Source organism: Hemicordylus capensis, chromosome 10 (genome assembly GCF_027244095.1).
Source record: "Hemicordylus capensis ecotype Gifberg chromosome 10, rHemCap1.1.pri, whole genome shotgun sequence".
NCBI classification, from domain to species: Eukaryota; Metazoa; Chordata; class Lepidosauria; order Squamata; family Cordylidae; genus Hemicordylus; species Hemicordylus capensis.
Window position 1 is genome coordinate 1,761,575 of NC_069666.1, and position 27,542 is coordinate 1,789,116.

At 46.0% G+C, this 27,542-nt stretch overlaps 4 protein-coding genes across 19 annotated transcripts in view; 1 reads left to right on the forward strand and 3 right to left on the reverse strand.

The window, feature by feature from the left end:
* Nucleotides 1-4,768, reverse strand: part of MAP2K5 (mitogen-activated protein kinase kinase 5) — a 126,902-nt gene extending 122,134 nt beyond the window's left edge. For 4 of the 10 annotated variants that reach the window (XM_053271739.1, XM_053271737.1, XM_053271736.1 and 1 more), the window contains exons 1-2: nucleotides 4,736-4,768; nucleotides 1,694-1,742 (exon numbers count right to left, since the gene is read on the reverse strand). In XM_053271739.1, the coding sequence (XP_053127714.1) occupies nucleotides 1,694-1,742; nucleotides 4,736-4,753 (67 nt within the window). In that variant the 5' untranslated portion in view covers nucleotides 4,754-4,768. Of the gene's footprint in view, nucleotides 1-1,693; nucleotides 1,743-2,716; nucleotides 2,946-3,202; nucleotides 3,320-3,414; nucleotides 3,741-3,951; nucleotides 4,123-4,735 lie in introns of those variants that run through there. The other 6 variants (XM_053271742.1, XM_053271741.1, XM_053271740.1 and 3 more) reach the window with 4 other exon arrangements.
* Nucleotides 4,143-13,011, forward strand: LOC128334702 (dapper homolog 3-like). 2 transcript variants are annotated; one of them, XM_053271746.1, is made up of 2 exons: nucleotides 4,143-6,450; nucleotides 7,722-13,011. In XM_053271746.1, the coding sequence occupies exon 1, from the start codon at nucleotides 4,143-4,145 to the stop codon at nucleotides 5,085-5,087; it is 945 nt and encodes a 314-aa protein (XP_053127721.1). In that variant the 3' UTR covers nucleotides 5,088-6,450; nucleotides 7,722-13,011. The 2 variants fall into 2 exon arrangements, with proteins under 2 accessions (XP_053127721.1, XP_053127722.1); XM_053271747.1 differs by having other exon boundaries at nucleotides 4,143-5,404; nucleotides 5,887-13,011.
* A 132-nt stretch (nucleotides 13,012-13,143) lies between these two features.
* Nucleotides 13,144-15,908, reverse strand: C10H15orf61 (chromosome 10 C15orf61 homolog). Its single transcript, XM_053271748.1, has 2 exons — nucleotides 15,077-15,908; nucleotides 13,144-13,756 (listed from the first exon to the last, which is right to left on the reverse strand). Exons 1-2 carry the CDS (start codon nucleotides 15,465-15,467, stop codon nucleotides 13,629-13,631), a joined length of 519 nt encoding a protein of 172 aa, XP_053127723.1. The 5' UTR covers nucleotides 15,468-15,908; the 3' UTR covers nucleotides 13,144-13,628.
* Nucleotides 15,909-18,221: 2,313 nt separating this feature from the next.
* The window catches only part of IQCH (IQ motif containing H), a 78,921-nt gene continuing 69,600 nt past the window's right edge, over nucleotides 18,222-27,542 (reverse strand). For 4 of the 6 annotated variants that reach the window (XM_053273215.1, XM_053273216.1, XM_053273218.1 and 1 more), the window contains 6 exons: nucleotides 27,137-27,304; nucleotides 22,629-22,751; nucleotides 21,889-21,950; nucleotides 21,113-21,221; nucleotides 19,627-19,733; nucleotides 18,222-18,522 (listed from right to left, as the gene is read on the reverse strand). In XM_053273215.1, coding sequence (XP_053129190.1) covers nucleotide 18,522; nucleotides 19,627-19,733; nucleotides 21,113-21,221; nucleotides 21,889-21,950; nucleotides 22,629-22,751; nucleotides 27,137-27,304 — 570 coding nt within the window. In that variant the 3' untranslated portion in view covers nucleotides 18,222-18,521. Of the gene's footprint in view, nucleotides 18,523-19,626; nucleotides 19,734-21,112; nucleotides 21,352-21,888; nucleotides 21,951-22,628; nucleotides 22,752-27,136; nucleotides 27,305-27,542 lie in introns of those variants that run through there. The other 2 variants (XM_053273217.1, XM_053273221.1) reach the window with 2 other exon arrangements.

Consider the following 27,542-nt stretch of genomic DNA (forward strand, 5'->3'; position numbering starts at 1 on the left):
TCGTTAGTCGTTTTATTTGTAGCAACATGGCGTACAACAGCGAAAGGCCCATCAAGGTCCAATGGCGAGGGAGAACGACAGCCCCAGGTAGAAGCCGCCACAGAAGACACACTGGAGATAGCAATAACTAAGCAAACAGGAGAGGAGGCTGCTCAGGAGGGCAATTAGCGGCCTCCGAGAAAGCCATCAAGTCGCTGAGAAGATGAGGAAGCCCGTAAAACTCAGGCCTTCAGCATGGCGGAGATAACCCCGAAACCAAGCAGCATCCATATACAGAACATATTTCTGATGGCACTTAAATGGCAGGGGAAATGGTGCCACGTCAGTGTGAAATGACAAGCTAAAGACAAGGAGAGGGGAGCACCGCGGCAGCGACGAGAGAGAGAGAGAGAGAGAGAGAGAGTCAATGAAGCCCATATTTCCCCAGGCGGGCTCTGCCCATTGTGCCAGCCAGAGGGGATACTGCTTTGACTGCAGGGTCCGGAACCCAGAAGTCAGCAGAGGCTGAGGTGGGAAAGCTGTGCTGAAGAACAGAGAGAGCTTGCAACAGAGGGACGTGTTCACACCAACAGCTGTGAAGGAAACCAGGGAGGGCACCAGTGCAGAGGCAACAGAAGAGAACTTCTCAGGGGTGCACCGAAACAGGGTTTCTTGCAGGCCCAACACTTTCTGGGCAGGAAGAGCAAAGCAGCTGCCTTTGGGTAGGACTGCAAACGTTTAGAGAATAGAGAAGACTGCTTTGCTTCATCCATGCCCTGAAGGAATGCCCCCCCCCATACATTGGGCCTAGATGTTTCAGGGCACCGCTGAGACTTCCTCGTCTGTTCTTTTTTTAAGAGTTTTTCATTTTAGGCATTTATATACTGATTTTCACATGCCTGTAAGCCCTGTCCCCGTTTCAAATGTGCCTCATGAACTCTCTAGCAGCAACAATATAATTCTGAATATTTAAAAAGTGATTTTCCCAAATGTTCACAGCACTTCAGATGTATTATCTCAGTAAACTGCACAGCAGTCCTGTAAATCAGGTCAGGTGTATTGGTTGGAGAAAGAGGGGATGCTGAGAGAGTGTGGATTCTACAATCACCTGCTAAGATCATGGCTGAGTTGAGGTTTGAACCTGAGATATCCAGTTCATAGTGCCAGTTTTTAACCACTATGTTATCCTAAGACCTGACGTCAAGAACTTACACTGATTAAGCTTGGGGGTGGGTGGGTGGGTCTGAGAATAGCTGTTCTCTCACTAATCGGATTTTCAAATGGGGGTCCCCTCCTGAATCTAGAGATGACATTTCAAGCAAGCAATTTAATGTTTTATGTTTGTAGACAGTAGACCCTCTCTTTTAAAAGCTACCGATTTCTGCTTTTCATAATAACAAAAAAAAATCTGAAAATTAAAATCTCAGCCTACAAAGCCTCCAGGTACTTTATACTTTTCATTTAATTTGAGCAATATAATTGCAGCGCATACGAAGAGCACTGTAAGGTCATGCTGGTAATTAAAGCTATATTGTAGAAATATGCGCTCTCAAGATGTGATTAAATAATAAAATATTACTTAGCTCAGGATTGTCATTAAACTTGCATCCATGTATAAATATTTAACTGTAACATATCTGAACATAAACAATATGTCGTCGTCATTTTTTAAATAAATAATGTGAGAGTCCTCCCCAGACCAAGCCAGACTCACATTCAAAGGCTGTTGTCGTCGCATCAGGCAGAACCTGACTGATCACATCCTAAGGAAGAAGAAAGGGAGGTGGAGTTAGTTATATTTCTCACTCAAGCCTTTCTGCAAAATAATTGACATGCAGCTCCCTGTATTAGCACATTAACGGCCTTCTCTCTCTCAATCTCTCTCTCTCTCTCATTGCTGAGAGGCAACCAAGACCATTTCGGTTTTCTCTCCTCTTGGAAAAGACTCCTTTAAAGGGATTGAAAGATGCCCTTCTTAGGAGCCAGGTTAGCTAGAATGTTATTGATCTAGAGCACTGCAGCTACCAGGAGAGCACTGGCAGACCTCCTACATTCATCTCATTCACGTGAGCTGCAAGGTTCCACATTGCTAGGTTGCCCCAACTCCACTGCTAACTGAGCAAAGCAGCACCTTTTTAAAGTGGTGATTCTCTTTATTGAGCAGGGGGAGAGCAACTGGCTGCATCCAGCCCCAGCACAGCATCCCTCCAGTGGCTGTTGCTGGTGTCTGTCTTATGTTTCTTTTTAGACTGTGAACCCTTTGGGGACAGGGAGCCATCTTTATTTCTCTCTGGGAACTTTTGTTGAAAAGCGGTATATAAATATTTGCCATTGTAGTCGTCATCAAATGAATTCGCAGTGCGGGATTGCACTGGACATTGGACCTACATACACGCACGCACACACACACACACACATACATACATGTTTTGCTTATTATCTTCTCAGTCCACTTTATGCTTTTGACAAAGTAGGCTGTTGCCTATGAATGTTCACGCCAAGATAAACCATCCAGTCTCTAAAGGGGCAGCAGGTGTGGGGTGTGTGTGTGTGGACACAGTAATCTAACCCTTTTGCTGCTGTGGGTCTTTCACTTTCCAAACAGATGTCGTTTGCGCCCCCCCTCACTTCCCCTCTGTACTGTCCACAGAACCACTGCAATGGGGATTTAAGTGGCTGATGATCCTCTTTGTGTTCCCATCACACTGAGATCAGAAGCAGCTATTCTGGTTCTCACCATGCACCCAAGTCCCAGTGTGCTGAGGATGCTGCTGCCGCCGCCGCTGCGGCTACTTGACTCAACTAGCTGCCTAGGAGGACAGACTCTACTCCAGAGCCATCGGCACTGACTCTTGCAAGCAGCCCAGCAAAGCCAGCTTCTCTGGGCAGAAGTTCTCACTCAAAGCAAACCTCTTTATTTCGGTCAGGAAGTTCTCACTTGACTTGCCTGGGGTCAGCACTGCAATAGCAGCCATCCAGACAGAGGCAAACTCAATATCCCCCCACCCCACCCTCGCCCTGTGCAGTGGGGCAGGAACCCCCGACTGCCCGCTGGCTGCATGTGCCACTTTGCAGATAAAGCTGGTCACAGCCCTGCCCACTGGGGCGCCAGGGAGGTGCCCTTACTGGCACCTTGGTCTTTTAGTTATCTGTTTTCACACGGATATCCTGCTCTTCCTCCAAGGAGCCCAGAGGTCATGTCCATGGTGGTGTCGATCCTCACTTTTAAGAGGGTTGCCAACTGTCCCCGGTGACGTGGGATGAAACGTGGGTCCCCAGAGGGGCTGGCTTGGCCCCTCATTCACTCACTCACGAGCCCATCATTCAGTGGGACTGCGGCTCCTGGGGGCCACTGCAGGCATCTCCCCGCCACTGCGGTGCGTCCCTCCTCCCGGCCAGGAAGGGCCGGCCACCCGGGGGGGACCCATCACGAACCGACGAGAGAAGCGCGGCTGGCCCCCCGGGCGGGCTGTCACTGCGCGAGGGTGCGGGCCGGGCGGGGACAGGCCCTGGGAGGGCTCCCGCCCGCCCGCCCGCCCGCCCGGTGGTGTCGGTTTCAGCCCAGGCGGCGCTTTCCGCGGGCCTCCTCCGGTTCTGTTGTGAGCCGCCCAGAGGCCGGAGCGGCGGCAGGAAAGCGCGGAAGCAAACACGCAGCAGGCGAAGCCAAGGAGCCCCCGACCCGCGAGCACGTGCCCCCCCCGGGGCACCCCAGGCCGCGGGGCCCTTCATCGGGGGGGGCTCCTCCCTCGCTTGATTCCCCCCCGCCCAGGAGCCGCCGCCGCCGCCGCCGCCTCCTCCTCCTCCCTCTCCCCGCCCGCGGCTCGGGCCCGCTCCCGGCGGCAGCAGAGGACCGCCCCGTCCCTCGGCGCAGAACCAGCAGCAGCAGCAGCTCCCCGGGGCCGGGCCGGGCCGGAGAGCAGGCTGGGCGGGCGGGCCGAGGAGGCGGCGCAGCAGGCCCGGGGTCGGACTCACCAGGACGTCCCGGAAGAGGAGCTGGGGCGCCGGGTGGACGGTCCAGTCCACGGCGCCGCCGCCGTCCGGGATGCGGATGCGGATGACCAGCGCCGGGCTGGGGGGCTCCATGGCGGGGTCGGGGCCGGCGGCGTCGCCCACCGACAGCAGGAGCATCCCCGGAGCGCCGCCGCCGCCGCCTCGCCGCTCACATGGCCCGGCGGCAGCAGCGGCAGCAGCAGCAGGAGGAGGAGGCCGCGCCCGCCGCTAGGCCGCAGGCAGCCAGCCGTTCCCGTCAGGCCCGCGCGCCACCAGGCCTCGCCGCCGCCGCCGCCGCGCTGCTCGCCTGCCTGGGCTGCTGCTGCTGCTGCGAGAGGGGAAGGAGGCCGGGAACAGGGCGGGGGGGGGGCGTGTGGAGGAGGAGGAGGCGGCGCCGCCACTGCTGCTGCCGGGCGGGGGCTCCGAGGAGTAACAGCCCCCCCCGCAGGCTCAAACGGGTTAGCCGACAACAGTCCTGCGAGGTAGGCCAGGAGTGGGGGGGGCCCGCGCCTGGAGAAACCACCCCCCCGCCCGGCCGGGCATCATTTTATTCGCCATCTCCAGCCAGGGCGCCGACCTCCCGGGTTGCTTCCAGACGCAGCCCGGAGAGCTGGCCCCCCGCCAACCTGCCCCCTCCCTCGCATTCCTTTCCCACAGGCATCTGGAACTCCCTGCCACTGCTGCCTGGGAACGGCAGGCCGCCCGTCAGAGACGACGGAGATGGCTCTGCCGCGCTTTTCAGCCAAAGGCTCCCCAGGGGTTTTACCTGCTCTCCCCCCCCCATGGAGCAGGAGCTGGTTATAAGGGGGGCAGTTAATTCTCCGAGCCCTGCCAGGGCTTCCCCGCTCAGGGCACGAGGAGGGCGGCAGGCTCCCCCGCAAGGCATGTTCCTGAAGTGTCTGTGTTTGTTGACAAATATGAAAGAGCCGGGAAACAAGCAAACATTTCCAGGGCAAACATACAACCACAAGGAAATATTATTCAAAACACAAGTGCGGGGCGGGGAGGGGAGAACAGCTGGAACATTTTCTTCCAAATTGAAGCAAAAGTCTTCATCTAGGACCAAAGAGACAGAAAAACAGGTAGGAGACAAGCCTTCTGGAGAGCACATTCCATAAACGCCCCATCGCTGAGAAAAATTGAACATATTTTGAACAGGCTCAGGAAAAGGGCTTTTCACACAATTGAAGATGTTTTAGTTGTTTTCCCCAGCAGAAATATCCGGAAGAAAAAGAAGTGGCATTAATGCCGGGCACCCGTGACCAGAAGATGTGGCAATGGTCACTAGCCGAGATGGTTAAGAACCATGATAGCTGGATGGAACCTCCATATCCAGCAACAGTAATCCTTGGGTTATTGCATGCTGGAAATAGGGGATGGCTATCTATCACCATCCTGATCTTGTGCGGATCCGCTCCTTCTGTCAAAATGAACGGTAGGTGCGTCTTAGACAGACCAGACCATGACAAGCCTCATAACTTGATTCCACTTCATTCCATCTTCAGAAATAAGACAGAGTTGGAGGGGGGGGGGGAGCCGGAGTCCTGCCAGCTGTATTTGAGATGGGATTCATGAAAGCCTTTGGCTCCCCCTCATTAAGATTCTAGAGCGTTTAGCATTTTTAAAAACATTTAAACCTTAAATGGCCATTAGCGGAGATAAATGCTTTCTGTTCAATAACTTTATAATTTAAACTGGCATTGAAAAAGATCTTAATAGCCTCATCTCGTGAATATTCCAGAAATAGTGGCTGTCCACATGGACTTCAGTTCTGTTGAAATGAACCGTCTGCCAGAAGTCCCTACGTACCTCTCAATGAAGATTCATTTTCTGTTAAGTTGTAAAGAATAGGCCGCAAAATTATAACATTTCTATGGCCTTGCAATTTTTTCCCTAAGATATATTTCTCATTCACAGATCTACAGGGAACACCAACTCAACTTCCAGATTTGCATAAATATGTCTTTTTTTCAGAATGGCTATTCTCAGCTGCAGTTCCTGATTTCAGTTTGTGTTGAGACAGCAGTAATCAAACTTCAGTGTTTTAATATTTTCCCTTATAAAGCACGCCAAGCCTTTGGATAACTGCTGGCTGTGTTTTCAATCCTACAGAGAACAAGCAACAAACCAGGAACAAAGCTTATAAAAAAGAAATCCTAAACCCATAAAACAATGACTCTGACATTGATTTAGATTGCATACTCAAGATCACTTAATGTCAATGAGTTACCCCTTAAGACATTTATTGATTAATTTATTCAAACCAGAGTATCAAAGGAGTGTGTATATAGTACAAAGGTTAAACAGATGAGAAGGATGAATTAATTCTACCAGGACTCCAACTTGCAGTTTTCTGAATGTCACCAGTATGTTCCAAGTCCCTCCAATAGATGCTACCACAGAATCATGGGGCAAGTCACTTCCTTACTGCAGCACTGAGTGGTTACTTGCTGACATGGGTGAACCAACGAAACAGCACAGGTAGGACTTTAATATCACCTCCCTTTCAGTAGTTTCTGCCAGTGTTGGGGAATCATGTGGTGCAAATGCACAATTATTCATCAGTTTTTGTAGGGACCCTAATTTTTAAAGTCACTTCAATCCAGATAATCTAGTCTGGAATGTGGAAAAAGGGTTTCACACACTCTGGGCCTCTAATCAATCACAGCTACTTGTATGCCCGTGTAAATGCATTCAGCCCTAGCTGAAGCAGGCAGGGAGATCAGACAGGAAGACTCTGGCCCTCTCCATCAGCTTGGCTAGCCCGGGACCAACTGCCTTACGACACCTTTTCTTCCAGAGCCGTTTCCTCAGTGGCCATATGCAACTGGAAAGTTTGGCCACCTGCATTTATTTGTGTTTGTCTTTTCTCCTGTATCCCTCTTCCTTTTGTATCTTCTCTGTTAGACCATAAGCCTATAGGAATGAGCACGGAACGGTTCAGAGGCCCTTTTACGGGCCTCCAAGCCAGTTCGAATGTCCGGTGGTTTGGCTGGTTCGAAGTAGCGGGCGGCGGATATCTTTAAGGACACGGGGGGTGCTCTTACCCCTCCTGCCACATTTACCCCACCAGCCACTTCTGGTCCGAGGAGGCACCAGGGCAGCAAGGAGGTATGCTGCCGGCCCACCAGACCGTTTTAAAAGACAGTGCCAGAAGGGAAGATACGACCGGAAGGGTAGGAGCACACACACACACACATACACCCCTTCAAACCGGCAGGTGCTGATTCCGTGCACACCACTATAAGCCTAAGTCAGGGCCTGTGTTGGTTTTTAATCTATGTATAGCGCTGTAAATTTGTTTATCAGATTTCATACCTCATCTTTCAGATCCAAGTACACCAGTTGGCTTACAACTAAGATAAAAATATAAAAATAAAACACAGTCCCTAAAACGCCCCAACAGAACAGCAGCAGATGAAAGCCAGGCTAACACCAAATCAGTTAGAAGCCCTTCAAAACTTAAAGATTTTTACAGCCCTCTTAAAAGTAGCTAGAGAAAGGGCCAAATGAATCTCCCAGGGAAAGAATCCTACAGTTGTGGGGCTGCTACAGAAAAAGTCTTGTAGAGGTGGCACCAAACTAATACAAGATGTCAGCAAGCTAGAGAATAGGTCCAATCTTAAAACCCAAGCAGGTTCATGTGAAAATGTTGGGCACTTTATGAATAAATATTGTATGCATGAGCAAGCCAACCCAAAGAGTGAGATGGAATCCCAAACTAGCCATCCATTCCAACCACTTGTTTTAAGACAGAGCCAACTCCCTGATCAGCAACCCTGCCCAGAGTGGCTGAGGACACTGCAACTACTAGGCGCCACAACCAAAGAGAACCCACAGCAAAGGGCTTTCAGAGCAAATGAAAGCTCATGAGAGGCAGCATATCCAAAGGCTGGGTAAGTATAAGTATATATGCCATAGATAGATAGATAGATTAGATTAGATTGCAGGGAGAGAATACGTCCGGCCAGGTGCCAAATTCCTTCTCAACTCTGAACATGGGACTGGATCCAAAGAGCCTCTCGACTAGTTCCACGTGCCCAAGGAAGGCTGTGTTTCTCAAGTAGAAGGCAGCTCCCACCCCATGCCACTTAACAAGTCTCTTTTGAAACTGAGGAACATTTCAAGTGCAGTTCATGATATGACATGAGGGCCTACTAGTCAAGAGGAGGTAGATACGCCCCCCTGAATGCCTCTTTGGAACCTGACTATGGTGACTAACCAGATCCTGAGCAAGATTCAAATTCTGTCCCCAAAGGGAGATGTAATTACATCTCTCTCCACTCCACCTAATGTCCTGTTTCTGATTTGACAATTCCCGATGCCCTCTGAGGGAGGAGGAAGAAAACCTCAACAACATCATATGCAAGGAAGGTGAGGTGGGGGGAGAAACATATTTGAGATGTTCAGGCTCCCTCCCCTGAGGAATATTGCTAGTCTTAACAGAACTACTCGAACATGTCACTCAAGGAACCTTATTTTCTTAAAAATTTTGCGTTAGACAAAATTGGGTGGCTTTAGCAACAACCCTTCTTGATGCTGGTGGGCCACAAATGAAGAGATACCAACGATACTGCCTGCACACACTGATACCCTTGTTCAACTTAGTGGGGCAAGCTGGAGATTCTGCCCTTTTCTTGCAAAGCAAAATGAAAAGGTGCTTAAGCACCACCAGTGCCACAGAAAACATTCCGGGTGAAAAGTACAGATTGGGCAACATTAACAATGTTTCCCAAGCTCCTTCCTCTGGCTTCAAGGGCTGTGTAATTGTTTTTGCTAACCTATAAATTTTTGAGTAACAACAAAATTATTGTGATTTTTCTTACTAAATTATTCATACATTACAAAGCATGTATGTAACAAGGCCCATGAATCACAAGGCATATAATGACCATATCTTAATGTCATTTCTTCAAAGAAGAAGAATTCAAATAGATTTATGTATTTGGGTTAACTAAGGCACACTGACTTTATAGTGTTCATAATTCTACTCCCCCCACCCCAAAGAAATTTCACGCATTGTCTTCTTAAACGTGCTACATTTTTAACATTTGGGTTTTAAAACTGAAAGCTTTTTTGGGGAGGGAGGACCCAGGCTTGAGTGTTAACAATGGCTTTACATTGCATTTTGCAGTTGGGGGTCAATTAGGATTATTAATATCACTGAAAGAAAGGTCTTGTAATGAACTAGCCTAGTACTCACCAAGTGTGCTTAAAATGATGCTAGTATCATTAAAATAACACTTCATTACATGTGTTCTACCTTGCTTTTAAAACAACACTATGCTGTAAAGACCAGCTGTGATACTATTTAGAATCACTTTTTATATGAGACAGTAGATGCACATTTGTGTTTTAACCAACAAATACTTCTCATTTGAGCTTTGCTTAACTGCACTATCCCTGGAATATGCACACAATCAAAGTGTTCCTGGTATGTTTGCAGTTCCTAGAGAGACATTCAGTAGCAGTTTGACATAAATAGCCTCCACATTATTGTGATGTCATTATTTTATAAAATGTACTACCATATATTTGCTCTAACACTATGAAGTATTAATGTAAATAATTAAGCTATACAAATCTAAGCAGCAGCAAATCTATGTCTGTGATAAATCCTCCTGGCTAATTTAAACTAAATCTGTTCACTTGCATCCTTGTTTGGCGAGGAAGTACATGCACGTTGACTATCTACGTGAGTAATTTAACTGGTTTCTTCTGCACTGTTCATAGTGGTAAAACTAAGGGTTTTGCAAGATCAGTCATTGCCCGATCAACCAAGACCAAGAATTTGTGTCAATCATGGATAAAAATAAATAAGACTTGACTCTCTCTGTACTGTAAGTCTCTCAACAACAGAATTTGTTGGGATTGCTTCACTATAAAAGAGGCTCTTTGTGGCTTCTCAGCGAGGGCCAGTTCCCCATGGCCATTCTGAAATGTGAAGGTCACTGGGACTGCCACTGGGGAACAGTCCCCATTGAACACAGTGGGACATACTCCTAATCACTTGCACAGGGTTGGACTGTACTAGGTTTCTCTTCTCACTGCTATCTGCTACTTGCATGTTTGGTTTGCTCTAGATAACCTATGAGAGAAGTTCCAATAATCTAGTTTTTGGTTTAATTTAAGTTCTGTTTATTTAAAACATGTTTCTAAAATGGCTGAGTATCTACATATCCAAATGCCAAAATGGAGCCTAAACTCATGATTTCCACCAAAGTCAATGGGATCAGCGATACAACTGCTGCTTTTGCCTTTTCAGTACCTCTAACTTAAAAGAAAAAAGTACTACTCAAAGCTAGGTTGGAGTTCTAGAACTCAAAGAAATTCCCATAGATCTCAGAAATTGATCTTTATACAAACATAGATGCTTAAGACCATTACATATCGACATTAGTAGGCATTAATGCAAGCAGGGCATTTCCATTAGCACAAATACACAAAACATCCAAGACATCCAGCCATTTGGATTAGCAAACAAGACTCCATGGAATGAGGCTTCTGCTAATAATGTTTCTTATTGTTGGGAAATCTCTAGCGGACCAAATTTGTCAAACACACAAAAGGTCTAAGAGTGAAATATAGTAATTAAGACTCGCACTTTATTGATTAGGCACCTTAAGTAATTTTTCATTCCTAAGATAAGATTTAATACGTATAAGTAGTTAAAGATTCTGCCTTGGCATTAGCCGTTAGCATGTAATTGAACTAGTAAAAAAGATCAGTTTAACCTATGTTGATTACCACCTTATCTTCGAAAGGCAATTAAGGACCTCAATCATTGCAACAAGATTTGATTGTGTGGCCTTTATTGGACATTGATCTTTCAGCAAAGCACAGTTACATTTTCCATTAATTTACAGTAACACAGTTTAGCTCCGATACCCTAGACCGCTGACCCGGGTAAGATGTCAGGCTAAGCATTCGTTTGAGTTAAGATGCTCCCACTAGTCATTACTGTTTAAAAGGGGGATGCTGAAAAAATGCAGATACCTATCAACTAAGTTTAGACTAAGGTTTCAGTTATCAGCAGCTGCTTCATTGCACTTAACAACAAAGTTCCCAGCCTTTATAATGCCATCTCCCTTGCTCTTTTAAACATCATCCTTGTAGAGGGTGAAAGAGATAATTAAAGCAAGAAGTACAAGGCTACTCCTATTGTGTTTCAAAGGAGAATAGAACAGATCACGTTTCCTGAAAGTTGAAGGGTCATTATGTATTTCAGGCATCTTAGATGTACAAACACACAAGTACATATCAGATGTGTGTAGAATATGCACTGGACAGAATGGCTAAGAATCAAAGAGCTACTTGGGTTTGTGCTCACCCAGTGCAATTTTTGAAACTCCCTTCAAAGCCAAATTAACATGTAAGCTGGGGTGGGGGTGGGGGAGGACTGATATTCAAGAAGCATGCATTTTAATTCTACAACTGGAAACTCCTCTGGGCCAACAGACTAAGCGATTCCATGTTTATTAACTAACAAATGCTTTCAGGCATTACAATGTTGACAAAGTAGTTCATTATTTAGTCAACAGGATAGCTAATTTAAGCCAATTTTATACCATCTGGAAATTACGCTTTTTATATTTTTGGTGGTAGTTTTATTGTGCTGTTTTTATTTTATGATGCTTTGCAGGCCTGTGGCAAACAAGGTTTAGATTTTCTAGTCTCCTACAAAAGAAGATTAGATTAGATACTCCATAGATTAGATTGTGTAAGACAGCATGATGAGTACAGGTGATCCTCGTTATCTGTGGACTCCGTATTAGCGGTTTCGCATATCCGCAATTAGGTCTTAGATACCCAGTTTCATTATCTGCGGGTATAAAAATAGTATCTGCCATTTTAAGTGGCTGGAATTGACTTCCGATGTCATTTCCAGCTGTCATTTCCCAGCAGACAGTCATTTTGTGGCTCTTCTCTTTTTTTTGGTGAATATTCGAACATTTTCAGGGTTTGGAGGGCATTGGTGGAGACCTGGGAAATAAGGTACTGTCTTTTCCTTCTCTTATTTCTGCCCCGCTTGCTTTTTCAGCCCCACCTTTTTTTCCCTAGGAACCTAACCCCCCAAATCCCACTGACAGAGTTTCGTTATTCGCAGTATCCGTATAAGATACATGCATGGGATACATTGGATCATTGTGTGTTTCTTCTTAAGCCTTTAATACCTGAGCCAACCAACAACTGCCCGAAAAGAATGTCCACAGTGAAAAATATTTGGAAACTACAAAAGGAATAGTCACTGAAAGTTTGATGGAGGCCTTGGCTGTCAAGAAAAACTGAGGTCTGTGCCTAATATCAATAAGAAAATGCATGGACATCCTTTTCCAAATTCCATAGTCACATGTCCTCTACCACACATGTAAAAGAAGTAGGAAGCAGCCTTGACTGAAAAGGAATTGAGAACCTCACCACCAGCACTCCAAGAAATCAATCAGTTCCCCAGAAAACACATGCATTCTCTCAAACATCTACAGAAAGCCTTACATTTTATGAATAGCATCCATTCCCTTTAAGTACTTCAACAGGTCCTGCACAAGTCTTAATGAATCCAGCAAGTGATATTATTATATTTGAACTCTGCCCTCAGCCATCTTCCAAGTTCATCCTTCACTATGATCAACTCCAGAAGTGCAAGAGGTCCATTGATTTTAATGTAATAAAAGCAAATATTACATTTGCTTAATTGTTACACAGTGAGAGCATTGAGCAAGAAATCAAGTCTCTATTTAATGCTGCAAGCAGCACTGAATTGTGCAGGATCAATAAGGTAGTTTGTCAAGGAGCTTCTCCAAGGAGGGTTGCCCATCACTGTATGGACAAGGAGTCATGTTACCTCCACTTATCGAAAAACAGGTAAGCAAAGTCAGCAGTCTCCATTATCAGAAATCAAATAAGCTGCAGCTAGTAGAGGGACCACTCCAAGGAGAAGCTTTATTTATAGTGTGGTAATTAAAAACCATTTTATCAGTCTTGTGTTGGGACCAAACCTTTACAGCGCAATATTGACAAAATCAGGAGCAATGAATGAGCAGTATTTGACTTTAAACTTATGAGCTGCACTTATTTAATTTTGCCCGTTACTGGGAAAATCAGTTCTAGCCAATCTAGCAAAATGCTAATAGTCACTTTTATTATTAATGAAGCTTAATGTAACACATCAACTACTCCACTGTGTAAACTATTTATTTAGCTTGTGTTAGAAATATTCTTTAGTACAAAATATACTAGGGTAAGTGTTTCTTTGATTACAGATTTATTTAGAGTTGCTTTAATCAAATCAAATACGTAAATGTAGACTGTGTGGAACACATCCAGAGCTTATGGAAATACTTTGGGATATTCTTTTGCATACTGCAACTTAATTTTGCTTGCCACACTGGCATCCTTATGCTTCAAAATAAATTATCTATCTATAATATTATTATTTATTTTTCAATAATTATATGGGACTGAAACTCCATTTTTTTGCATATCAATTTCCCCCCCCAAAATCAACATAGTACCAAAAGGAATAGGGATATATTTTGAAACCCACACTTACTGGAATATACTGTAAACAGAAATCCACTCCCCACTTTTCAAATGGTAAAAAATTACCCAAATACACTCCACTGCAATAAGCCCCAGTCGCCATTCTTGGAAGCTGTTGTTTAGTACATGGCACCTTCATCTTCTTTATTCAGGAAGTAAATCGTGACCGGGCCATACTGTGTGTGAACAGTCTCTGTGACACTGACAAAGAACCAGGAGCCAAATCCATATAATAAAGTTGGTATACCTAGAAAAAGAAAAGTCCACAGATATAGGTTAAAAAAGCACTGGTATACATTAGAACAATCGCCACATTTGCCTGTCACAGCAAAAAGGGTCTTGTTTCCTGCTACCTGATCCTTTCTGTTGGTCTGTTTTCAACTGTAGCTGCCAGGGAGTGAACCCGGAACCTTCAGCATGCAAAGCAGAAGACCTACGATCAAACGATGGTCCCTTCCATAACTGAAGTCCTCTTTGCCTCCTGACTTGTCCCCATAGCTAAGCAGGGTCTGCCCTGGTTACATATGAATGGGAGACTTGCTGTGTGAGCACTGCAAGATATTCCCCTCAGGGGATGAAGCCGCTCTGGGAAGAGCAGAAGGTTTCAAGTTCCCTCCCTGGCAGCATCTCCAAGATAGGGCTGAGAGAGATTCCTGCCTGCAACCTTGGAGAAGCCGCTGCCAGTCTGTGAAGACAATAACTGAGCTAGATAGACCAGTGGTCTGACTCCGTATATGGCAGTTTCCTATGTTCCTATGAGAACAGAAGTTAAAATGTGTTCAGGAAGGATCTTCTAAGCTAAAGTAACGATTCTGCTCCAAAAACTGAACATTATGAACATGGCAAATCTCTCTTATTTAGCAGGGGGAAAGCAACTGGCCCTATCCAACCCCAGCACATCATCCTTCCAGTGGCTGTTGGTGCTGTTTACCTTATATTTATTTTTTTAGACTGTGGGCCCATTGGGAACAGAGAACCATCTTATTTATTTATTCTTCATTTTTCTCTGTAAACCACTTTGGAAACTTTGTTGAAAAGCAATATAAATAGTAGAGGGTATACCTTAGACTGAGCACCTTAAGTGGCACAGTGGGGAAATGCTTGACTAACAAGCAGAAGGTTGCTGGTTCAAATCCCCGCTGGTACTATATCGGGCAGCAGCGATATAGGAAGGTGCTGAAAGGCATCATCTCACACTGTGCGGGAGGAGGCAATGGTCAACCCCTCCTGTACTCTACCAAAGACAACCACAGGGCTCTGTGGGCGCCAGGAGTCAAAGGTGACTCGATGGCACACTTCACCTTTATACCTTAGACCAGGGTTTCTTAACCTTGGGCCTCCAGATGTTGTTGGACTACAACTCCCAGAATCCTTTGTGGCTGGGGATTCTGGGAGATATAGTCCAACAACATCTGGAGGCCCAAGGTTCAGAAGCCTTAGACAGAGTCCATCTTCTAAGCTAAAGTAACTATTCTGCTCCAAGAAGAGGTTGAGCCCAGGCCATGGGTGCCCTCTCCGCCGTGTGGGAGGAGAAGGCCGCTTCCGCAGGAGGGCCAAGCTCACTCACCCAAGTTCAGCAGCTTCAGCATGGTGAAGAGCGCGTTCTGCAGGGCCAGGTCCTGGCGGGGTGCCCGGGAGCAGTGGTACTTGATGAAGGGGAAGCAGCCGGTCCGCAGGACGTGGTAGTTGGCCCCGGGCACCTCCCAGTTGAAGCTGGAAAGCCCAAACTGGTCGTTGCGCACCGCGCTGTACTTGACGCAGTAGGAGGTCCAGTGGGGCAGGCCCCTCTGCAGCAGGTGCTGGCTCAGCACCTCAGAGGCCTTGGGCCGGGCGGTGCGGCCCCGGGCGGGCAGCAGCCCCCTCAGGAAGGCCTGGTGCAGCTGCTTCAGGAGGGCCCGGCCTGCGGAGAAGGCGGCGGCAGCAGCAACACCCCCTCTCACCTGCTGCCTGCCCCCCATCTCCTGCTGCTGGCCCTCCCACGGCCCCACTGTGCCCTGGTTTCTTTTTGGGGGGGTGGTTTCCTTCTAAAACACTTAAATATAGGGGGGGACAGTGTGGGCCTGGGTCTCCCTCGAGGTCTCACCCCACCACCCTGGATCTACTTCCCAGCGAGGGCCCCGGGGGCACATCCCCCGGCTGCTGCTGCTGCTTCCCCCTCCTCCCTGGCCTCTTCCTCAAACTCTGCCTTGTTGGCACCCCGAAGAAGCAGAAGCAGCAGCAGCAGCCCAGGTGGTGATTCTGCTCCGAGCCCCATCCCAAGGGGAGGCTGGCTGGCTGCTACCTTCTTGGGCGACCGGCCCCGAGGAGGAAGCAGATAACACCCCCCCACACACACCCCTGCGGGGGCTCCCCTCCCGCACCCCCTCCCGCGAGGGCTCTGCGCCTGCGCGGCGGCTTCCCTCTCCGCCTCCCTCCCGCCGGCGGCTCTGCGTCTGCGCAGAGCCCGCCTCTGTGCGCGGCGCGGCACGGCACAGCAGCAGCCGCGCGCGAGGAAACGGCCGGGCGCGCTCCCGCGGCTCGCTCTCTCTCTCTCTCGCGTGTGCGCGCGAGGAAGAGAGGGGCGCGAGCGCCGAGAGGCTCCTCCTCCTCCTGAAATATTAAGCCCGCCCAGCCCAGCCCTCCTTCTCCGCGGCCGACGAGGAGGGCGCCCCGTTAGGCAGACCAAAAAGTCAGGATAACCCAGCAAGGATACAAAAAAAAGAAGCAAGTAATACCAACAAAAGTTAATAACAACAACAAGAAGACGCCGCAGTTCTTGGAATGAGACTCTCTTTGGGGCAGGAAGAAAAGAAAATCAGGCGCAACACCCTACGCAGCCCCCCTGGGGTGGGTGTGTGTGTTGGGGGGGGGGGAGGCCTGGCTTTGAACCATTAAGCCTCGCCGGGGAGGGGAGGGAGGAGGAGGAGCTCCCCAGCAGAGCCCACGGAGGAGCCCTCCCCCCTTTGGATAATTATGGACAATATTTCAAACTCGGCACTGTCCGACCAGTGAGCTGGAGGAGAGCAAGATTGTGCTAATTAATCAATTACTGCGCAGCAACAACAACAACAACGTACCCTGCTTGTGTACTAGGATGCACTACAAGCCACTAATGATTAATCATCGTCAGTAACAAATTTCGACTCAACTTTGCCTCTTGATAATTAATAGAGCGCAGAGAACTCCAAAATATTTCCTGTCTAGCTGCAACAACGAAGGGGAGGCATTGAGAAGGCAGAAGATCTTGATGCTTGCAGTTCATGGAAAGGCTGGGCTAGGGCAGGACCCCATTTTGGGGTCCTGTCCTAGTTTGGGTCCCCCCATCCTCCCAATGGATCCCAGTTTAGGTCCCCCATCCCCACAATGGCTACCTAGGATTTCTGTGGAATTGCTTGGTGAATTATACCGTAGCCACCTTCATTCATTCATTCGATTTTTATACCGCCCTTTCAAAAATGGCTCAGGGCGGTTTACAACAGAATAAAAACAATTAAAACCAGTTAATTAAAATCAAAAATATAAAAACCAATTAAACATTCCTTGAAGAGGAAGATCTCAAAACAGTGGTGCATCAGCTGGCTTGGCTTCAGGCTTGACTATTGCAATGCACTCTACGTGGGGCTGCCTTTGTACGTAGTTCGGAAATTTCACAGTTAGTTCAAAACCCCTGCTAACTTGGCAAAGAGGCACCTTTTTGACATGGTGATTCTCTTTATTGAGCAGGGGGAGAGTAACTGGCCCTCTCCACCCCCAGCACAGCACCTCCAGTGACTGTTGCTGGTGTCTATCTTGTGTTTCTTTTTAGATTGTGAGCCCTTTGGGAACAGGGAGCCATCTTATTTATTTGTTATTTCTCAGTGTAAACCGCCCTGAGCCATTTTTGGAAGGGCGGTACAGAAAATGAATGAGATGTGGCAGCCAGGTTGGTCTCTGGGGCAACCCGGAGAGAACATATTATGCTTTATACTGTACAGCCGAGCTCTAGAACACCAAAAAGAAAAAGGAGGAAGCTCTTCTGGTCAATTTCAGCTCTGAAATCCTCCCAAGCAAGTCCCTCAATTTGGACTGGACTGGTCAATTTCACCTTGGCTACCAGCAATAGAACAGAATCTATCTATGTGGTTGCTAAGAGTTGACACCAACTTGACAGCACTTAATCAATCAATCAATCACCAGCAAAACCCAACAAACGACTGCAGGGAACAAGGACAGGAAGGGAAGTTCCACACCTGAGCTCAGTGTGGAGGTTAGGAGATGGCTGTGCCCAGGCAGAACCATGGGGGGAGCCAGCCCCCCTGTAAGTCACCACCCACCTGGACAGCCACAGCTCTGCCACTTGCACTATGACCGTTCACACTTTCCCTTCCTCCTGTAACATTTTACCTTTCAAATTAATGAAGCTTAATTAATTAGGGTCAGCTTTCTCGGTGCTTTTTCTTGTGGAGAAAAAGCTTGGATTTGGTGCTAATGTACCCAAACATGAAGAATAATAGCCCCCTAAAAAGCCACCTAATGGCACAACGGGGAAATGACTTGACTAGCAAGCCAGAGGTTGCCGGTTCAAATCCCTGCTGGTATGTTTCCCAGACTATGGGAAACACCTGTATCAGGCAGGAGCGATCTAGGAAGATGCTGGGATTCTACCAAAGACAACTCCAGGGCTCTGTGGTCACCAGGAGTTGACACTGACCCGATGGCACACTTTACCTTTAAAAAGCAACTAAAGAGGCCAATTTTTAAAAAGTAAATACATCCACATTTTATTAGAAGAATAAATCAATATTTATCTAAGTCAAAATAGAGGAAATAGCATCTAATATAATTCCCAATGAGAAAAGGTCCGTTGGTTTGGGACTCACATCTGGCACCTGTGTATCTTCAGCTAAGCTTGTTTTTCAAAAATCAAAAACAGAGGGGTTGTATGTGAAGTGTTTATTGCAGAGTGGAATACCTCATCAGCACTGGCAACTTGATAAAGAATCTGAAGATAGTAACTTTTCCCACATAGTTTATGGAGAAGAGGGGATGTTCAACCTGCAGGAGAAAATGAATGAGAACTTAAGACGACCATCTTCAGCAAAACAAACTGTAAAATACACTCCTCCTGCAGTCAGGTCATCCTGCCCCAAAAAGAGGCATGGGGAGAGATTTGTGGTTCAGGAGGCTCAGAAAAATGGCTCTGTTAAACTTAAAAGTAGGCACAGCCAAAGGGATAGTGCAGAAGTGGGGGAAGATATCTCCCCCTCAAGTTGATGGAGAAGGATCCCCAGCATTTTCTAGAACATGATCTTATTCATTTACCATGAACAGAAGATGGCAGCTACCAATTTAGCACCCCAGGGGATGCAAGAAGAACCAGAAGCTGCAGGAAAAAACTACCATCATAAGCCAAACAAACAACCCTATGAAGCCAAGAGTGAGGTTTGGCCATCTCTAGTGGGCCTTGGAAGCTCTTGTTTGGGCATAACATGGCTGGGATCATAAAGGAAGATTCCCCCTGCTAACTTAGCAAAGAGACACCCTTTTAAAGTGGCATTTATCTTTACTGAGTGGGGGAGAGCAACTGGCCCTATCCATCCCCAGCACAGCATCCCTCCAGAGGCTGTTGCTGGTGTCTACCTTATGTTTCTTTTTTAGATGTTTCTTATGTTTCTTGTTAAGACTGTGAGCCCTTTGGGGACAGGGAGCCATTTTATTTATTTATTTTTATCTATGTAAATATAAATAATATGTAAATATAAATAATATGTAAACAGAAGAGAGGAGAGCTGCCTGTAGCAAGCATGATGTCCCCTTAGCTAAGCAGAGTCCACCCTGGTTGCATATGAATGGGAGACTTGATGTGTGAGCACTGGAAGATATCCCCCCTTAGGGGATGAAGCTGCTCTGGAAAAAGCATCTAGGTTCCAGTTCCCTCCCTGGCAGCATCTCCAAGACAGGGCTGAGAGAGACTCCTGCCTGCAAGCTTGGAGAAGCTGCTGCCAGTCTGTGTAGAGACAATACTGAGCTGGATGGACCAGTGGTCTGACTCAGTATATGGCAGCTTCCTACGTTCCTAAACCACTTTGGGAACTTTGGTTGAAAAGCAATATATAAATGTTCTTCATATTCATATCCGTATTCTGTAGTTTTACTAACTATTTTGTAGAAGCTTGTGCTTTGGCAGCCTGTTCTTCCTCTTCTTCAAATTTTAGCTTGTTTTGTTCTGTAACTCCCAGAATCGTTTCAATTTCTTGGACTGCTCCCTGTAACAGAGTCAAAACAGCCAGAGTGGTTGAACAGTTGTTCATGCTGCAAGATGCTCCTGCTGGTCCTACTGGCCCAGCAAACTGCTAGCTTTGCCAGGTGGCTTGTTTTCACTAGCAGCTGAGATCTACGCGTCAGCAGCTAAAGCAAGAGGGTCAAGCACATTCAGACTAAGGCCGAAGCAGCCAAGAACTGCAGGCAGGTGTTAGGGTCCAGGGAGCCAGGAACTGAAGCAATAGAGTTATTTCCCGAGTAACAACCGGATGCTCCTTCCTTTACTCGGACCACTCTGTCATTTCCTGCAATGTCATTTCCCCAGTCCATGCTTCCCAATCAAGCATGTCGGCATTGCCATGGGGCTTCTCCCTGGATTCTTTAGGGGCATGTGTGTGGTGCTTCTGTTGCATGTGTGTTCTGAGGCCTTTCTGAATTGAGAAGGCAGGACCTGTTCGATTCAGGTCATGCGTGTTGTCATCATTGGCCATTTCCCTATGAGGACTGAAGGGGTTGTGAATACTGGGTATTGTTCTCGTTGAAGATTCCTGGCCTGAGTCTGTGAGCTTCTCCTGACAAGAGGTACTACTAGGTGGGGATAAGACAGAGGTCTTATCCCAGGGGCCTGACCTGGGAGTACTTGGAGCAGGGCTCTCTAATTGTGTCAACGTGGACTGTGTTTCAAGAACGACCACACTTGACAGGCAGGACGCAGGTTCTGTCTTTGGAATGCGCAGCCCCAAAAGTCAAATCAGAAGCTGACCACACATTTTGTGATTCCACACTTTCCTCTCATAAATCAGTAAGAACAGGGAGAGCCAGCTCCAAGTTTTAGGAGATCCTCAGTGAACTGCCTTCCATGAGCCCTGTCCTTGGGTGGGTTACCACCATATGAAGCCTATGGGCACAGAGGTGGTCCCAGGCACCAATAGTGGTTCCTTTGGAGGGTCCTGAGCCCTCTGTAGTAGCCACCCAGCTATGCTGACCACCAATGTTGGTCCTGAGAAAGGCTTTAGGGAGGAGAGCAACAGCATTGTTTTGCCATTTCTATTATCGCCTCCAAGAATGGGTGGATGGATGTAAGAGGGAAAGCTGCTTGAAGCAAGCCATAACACTGGAACGAGGGGTCCTTTCCAAATATACCACTGGCTCCTACCTCAAGCAAATCTCTGTGACCACATCTACAACTCTTAAATTTAACTAACAGATTCATTGGGAATCTCACTTCATTGGGAATCTCACAGTATTGACCTGAATGCTGTAAAACATGTACCGCTAAGAACAGAACCCAGGATGGTTTAGCACTTGTTTATAATACAGCATGAGGAGTTTTCTGTTCTCGAACAGAAATTTAACTGGGATCGTTAGTTAATTAACACCTCACCTTAAAATTGGTCTCGGCATGCATATTAGGTGCTGATAATTCTTGATAGATGATGAAGAGATGGCGAGCAAAGGTCATGAGGACCCCCTGGAGATGTTCTCCAATTGTTCTGTTAATGATATCCAAACAAATGACTTTGCCAATGATTCCATTCGCATGCTTAAAAACAATCGCCCTCTCATTTGGGTCTGTCAGCCGGTGGAATTTAATGAGTATTTTCAATCTCGTAAGGTGGCAATCTTCAGGGAGATATGAAATATGAGGCTCCATTTTAACTTGTCAAGAGAAAGGATTTGTGTAATAAATAATTTTTATTAATCAAGTAGCAGAGGAGAGCAAGAGGTTTAGTCATTCCAAGCTAAAGACTGCCACCTTTTCAAAGCCACTTTGAGCTTCAAATATGTGACCAGATACCACCAGTGGTAAGAAACATCACTGTATTAATAACAGCAGAGCATTCTGTTGGAAACTTGTCCTTTGCAAGTCCTGTGGCAACGAACAGGGGTTGCTGAACAACAGTTTTAACGGGGCCTTGTGGCACAACTTGTTCTTAGGAACACAGGGCTCCCTCCACAGGTGTTCTGCTTGTCCTATGGAGTGGACATCTCTGGCCTGGCTCTCTGTGCACCATTTTGTGACTTATCAAAGGCCATGTGTATCTGTGAAATAGCCTACTGTCTTAGGAATGTTTGGGTATGGAAGGCCAAACCTTAGCAGAGTGAATCGGAGGATCTTCATGATATTTCTAATCTCACAGTTCTCTCTCGCAAACTTACAGCATTCCAAATATGTGTCTCTTCTGGTCTTCAAACAATGTGAAAAGAGTTCCCTCTTTCTGCTGTTGATGGGGACAGGGATAAGAGTTAGCATTAGTATAGTGTCTAAAAAGTTACAAATAACATAATCCTTACAAAATAAGATCCTAGACCATATTGGGATTGTTTTAATGAAAGGCGATACACAAATTTAACAATTAAAAAACAAAATGTTGTGCAAGAGCAAACAATTAGAGGGATGGTCAGTTTAAGTGTATGCATGAGAGATATAAAACATGCCAGCAAACCAAAAATAAAAGTTCTGCCTTAAGCTCACCTATATGGATGCTCTCTTTGGCTATTCTGTGGTGAGACTCCTAACATCACATGCTTTGTACTGGAGGGAGACCTCTCTGAAAATAGGTTTTCAGAGTTTGGGCTTTGGCTCACGTTAAGCTCACGTGAATGCAGAGTCGCCAGAAAGATTCCCATGGATCATAGAATCACGCAAGAAAGCCAAAGGGGTCAAAAGGCCATCTAGTTCAACCTCCCCACCTTCCCTGCCTCAAGGCAGAACCATCTCTCTACCAGCGTTCTTACAGATCAGCAGGCAGCAGCAGAAAGCTGCAGGAAAACTAGTGCAGAATTTGGAGGAGTCAGCTTTCTCGGGACTGGTCTAGACAGAACTTGCACAAGGTTCTTCTAGCCACCAGCTGTCCCATCTCTATGCCATATAATTCTAAAGCACATGGCCTTCCCACCTGGACATCATATCCAATCCCATGGGCCTTGCACATCTGGAGGAAAACATTATAATAGATGATGGAAAGGTTGATGTGTCTCATTGAACTGCTCATGACAACGTAACGGCTGACTGTGGGAGGCTGGAAAAAAGAAAAAGAGGGGGAAAGATAGTGTTACAAAGCAATAAGACTCCCATATCGACAGACATGTTATGGAGCACATTTACTCTCAATGTAGCTACATCTTAAGAACTTATTAGAAGTTCTGCAATATTCTTTTGCTGCTTAAAATAAGCATATTTCAGCTTTTACAACTAACCTTGTAGTCTAAACAGTGTTTGGTAACATGATAATTCAAGAGGGCATGCCTTACTTAAGTGCTGTTCACACACAAGGCACAAGATTACATTCCCCTCGACTGTCATGTGAACCGGCCCTCAATGAGACCAAGAGGGGTCAGGGCACATTAAGCAGCTGTTAAAGTGAACATAACTGTTGGTGTGCATATGACTTAAAACAGGAAGCTTCTGGCTGTTGTGGGTGGCAAAGAGAAACTTGAAAACGTGGTACATGTGTTCTGATAGCTTGAACTATATGTACAGAAAACCAGCTCAGTATTTCTTTCTTTAAAAACCTATGATTTTGAATCAAATCATAAAGTGTTGTTGTTTTTAAATGTATTTTAATTGGTTTTAAATAGTTTTAATCATTTTTGAATTGTTTTGATATTGTTTTTAGCATTGTTTTAATTGTGGGTTTTATGTCTTAAAAGTTGTTGTACCCAGACCCTCTGGATGGGGCGGTTTATAAATGTAATACATACATACATACATACATACATACATACATGCATAATCAAATTATGCTGTTAAACTTCTATGCTGTCTGAAAATTCAAGAGAGACCCAACTCCACACAGTTTGAAAGTTGTGCCATTTTAGAATTCTGGCTGAAGGGAAGCTGCTGAGGTTACATTTGTATTCCACCTCTCCCCAAAAAGCTTAGATGGTGGGGGAGGTTATCCCATTTTCCCCTCACAGCAATCTCATGAGGTGAGATAAGTGATTTGGCCCCAGGTCACCTTATATGTTTCATGGCTGGCGGAGATTTCATCTCAAATCTCCCTGGTCTAAGTCCCAAACGACAGTACACCAGCTCTCATTCTGAATTACAATAAAATATGAATTTTATTGTATGGTTTGCTTTTGTTTTAGGGCCTCCCCTAATGCAGCTTTCAAAAACTGATTCTTTTGGGAAGTCTTACATTAGAACTAGTTATTCATTTCATGTTTCAGGAACCTATGTATCTATAAGCATGATCCTAGAATTCAAGAGCTCTTTAAACAGTTGTTTTCTTAACTGTATGGTACTGGCTGGAACCTAAAGCAAAATGCTCAGATCAATACAGAGTTTTAGCCCAAGATGTGTTTTCTCACCTTCTTTTATTCCTTAGCAAAGTGCTATCGATTGGACAGCTTCAATAAAGAGGTAAATAATAACGCGTAAGCAAAACTGTGTTCTGCTTCGTGCAGAAAATGGTGGCAGAAGAACCAAGGGGTTTCCAGCCAATGTGTCTGGTATTTGCCAAGTCACAATCCACCAAGCAATTTTGTTTCAGTGGGGTACGCACAGGATCCTAAATCTGCAGTACACACAAATCTGGGGACCTGACTAGAATCTGAATGTGCGGTTTTCCCATTAACAGTTTGATGTTCTGTACAAACGTATATTTACAGTAGAATGTTAATGATCAATTCTAATAGTTCAGAAGAACCCCAGAAGTCTTTAGTCTGCAGACTCCAAGGCAAGAAAGTGTGGGCCACTGTTAGTTTATACATAACAAGCACAGAGAATATGGTGTACGCTGACACAATAATTAAAAAAATACAATGAAATGACTCATTGGTAGTAACCTTCCCATTAGTTTTACTTAAAGAGATACCACCCCCACCCCCAATCTTAAATTCTGGTTGGTAACTGCCAGAGCTTCATCACCTTGAACAACTGCTAACCGCCTGGCGTGTTTCTGCTAGCTGTGTTCTAAGAATGGGCTTTCAGAACTACAGCTGCATTAAGAAATTGTGGGTCAGGCCTGCCCCCAGCCTCCCCCCCCCACCCCGCTCTGGGGCCTGTTGTCTGGGGCATCCATGCCATTGCTGTTCATAGCTGCAGCCTGCACCCGAGTCTGGCCTCCATGGGGCAATCCTGCGCAGCCTCATAAGGAAACGGAGTGTGCTGGAGTTGAGGGCTGGCAGCCGCTGTGAGCAGCAGGGCCCCCAGTCTGGAGCTGATTTTGCATAAGGGGGAATCCAGCCTCTCGGTTCAGAACAGTCAGAGAACAAGAGTTATCGGCTGTCAAATCAGGTGTCCAAAGCTTGCAAAAAGCTGCTTTTGGCAGCAGAGGGCCACAAATAAAACAAATGAATGCTTGATAAAATAATCCAAGTAGCAGTTTAACAAGCGTAAACATGAATGTAGCGGCAATAACACAGAACTATTGTTTAAGAGCAGGCATCAGTTTGATGAGGTGCTTATTTCAGCTACAAAGCAGGCAAACACATGCATAATGAACTGCTGGATGAATTATTAATGTCTTGCTTATTTAGCCTCATCTGTCTCGAAGATAATGTATCCTAAGTATAATGAGTGATTGGTTTTGTACATAATTACAGTAGCAGCAGTATCTAGGAAATTTGCGCTTGCAAAGGACATTTCTAAAAATAAAAATCATCACTCGCACTCAGTCAATGCTCCATTTTATCAAAATCAAAGTGAGCAGCCTGGCGAACGTGTAATAAATTTGCAGGGACAGAAGCATTATTAACATCATAATTTCACATAAAGTGTTTTTACTTAATCATTCATTACAGATCATGCGCTGTAAAAAGATTTGTCTCTCGTTTATTTCTTTGGGTTCTTTAAAAGGTATCTCTGACACGATGGCGCTCTTTCCTTCGCTGCTGACTGTTGGCAAGGCAGAGCTGAACAAATTTACGTTAATCCTGACAGAATTTTAATTAAAAAGTTGCTACTTGATTACTTTTCATTTCTAAAACATGTACTATGGGGCCTAATCATATCTAATTTACTCCTCTCCCGCTCAAAGTGGTGGTTTGACAAGAACGATAGATCAGAAGCTCATTAACCTCTCAGTTACAAACCTCTGACATTTTTTGGAATGATGCAACATCTCTTTCTGTAGATGGACAGGAAGAGGGTTCTGGACATCTCGCCCTGCACAAACATAGTAGATGTTTTGCAGGCCATGTCAGCTGTTTTTAAGGGGTCTCTGAATTAATTTTTCTAGAGATAGGAAGTTCCAGCTTCTCACTTTGGAATACATCACTGGCAAGATTAAGAGTGTTCTCTGGGTGATAAGTGAGAAGAGCAATGGAACACAGAGAGGCCTTCACAAGAATCACTCCCAAGTTGATCTCAGCAGAGCAAATAAGCAAAGTAATTCAGAGAAGTATTCATAGTATAGTAGTCACCAGGGGTGTAGCTATAATTGAGCAGATGGGTTCAAAGACCCCGGGGGCCCCAGCTCCTGAGGGGCCCCCAACTCCACCCTTCCCTATTGTCTTCATTATCTCTCTCACTCCGAGAGGCCACTGCAGAGAGGGGCAAACACAGGCCCCCTCTCCCCTAGCCATGCCCCTGGTGGTCATAGTCTTAAGATCCGATGAACCAGTCAGGATTACATTTGGTAGTGAAGAGTGGGCTGGGAGAGCCCTGACTCTGAAAAGAGCGAGATAATTATGAACCATATCTCAAGGAGATACATAAGGAGGAATGCCAAACTAGTCCAGGAGACATTTTGCAAACATTTTGAGCCTCAGTACTTGGAATGTGGGGTAAATGTTCTACAAATATGTATTAGTAGATAACCAACCAATGAAATGTGCTAAAATATTGAACGAGGCTTCAGATTTTGAAACAACCATAGTGGTGGGCACTTTCAGGATCAGCCCAAGATAATTTGCTTCAGGAAGAAAACCCAAATGGCATTCAAGTTGGGGCACAATCTACCCATATGTCCTCCTGCATGAGCCCCACTGAATGAGCAGGAGCTGAACAAGAGGACAGTTTAGGTTTTGGCAATATGCAAATACATTTAACTTTAATTGATCAAGTAGATAATCAGTCTCAACATTTACTAATTGGTTGACGGCCCTAACTGGCACAACCGACTTGTGATGATCCCTCTTAGATACTGCTCAAGTAAGTCACTCCTGGTTTCACCTGCCTGCCTGTCCCCTCCCCACCTAATTCAATGCCACACCCATGTTGGAGCTTCATATCTTAAGGGCAGGGCACATCTACTGATGGTGGCTGCTCCCAACAGAACAGGAGTGCCCTAGACATTCTGCACTGGCAGAAGGACCCAACCCAAGCTGGCTCAAGGTGTCACTGCAGCAAAAGTGGGGCAGCCCACACAGTGCCAGTTTCCAAGAACTTTTTTTGATAGCACATTGGATCTTAGCATGGGACTGCTAGTTTAAAGGCCTTTAAGAGGGCACTGCTTACAGTTTGAGGTTCTTCTTCAGGGGGGTGGTGTCCTTTTGGCTTCTTTGGAATGATCTGCACACTGAAGCGGCTTAAGCTGCAATCCAGCGTCCCGTTTGTGACGTACAGCAAGATCCGCGTCAATGCCAGATGGTCACTATAGTGCAGATCAAGGTCTATGGCCCATACCTGCCCAACACAAAAAGAAACACAAGAGCCGTGTTCATGGCAGCGCTCATGAAAAGCAGCAGGCATTCTTGCTCTGCCGCTTGATGGCATGGTGCATCTCCTCTTCAAGGGCCAAGAAACAGCCATCTCCTTCTGCACTTAAAATGGTCACTTTTTAAATTCAAGCAGCAACAGCACAACTACATCACCAATAGTAGACCAATTGCTCCAAAACCCCACAGCCCACTTATAAACATGT

Coding starts and splice junctions, on each gene's coding strand:
- LOC128334702 (XM_053271746.1), top strand. CDS start 4,143: ATGGCCCGGCGGCAGCAGCGGCAGCAGCAGCAGGAGGAGGAGGCCGCG.
- C10H15orf61 (XM_053271748.1), bottom strand. CDS start 15,467: ATGGGGGGCAGGCAGCAGGTGAGAGGGGGTGTTGCTGCTGCCGCCGCC. Junction 13,757..15,076: donor GCTGAAGCTGCTGAACTTGG/GTGAGTGAGCTT, acceptor TTCTTTTTCTAG/GTATACCAACTTTATTATAT.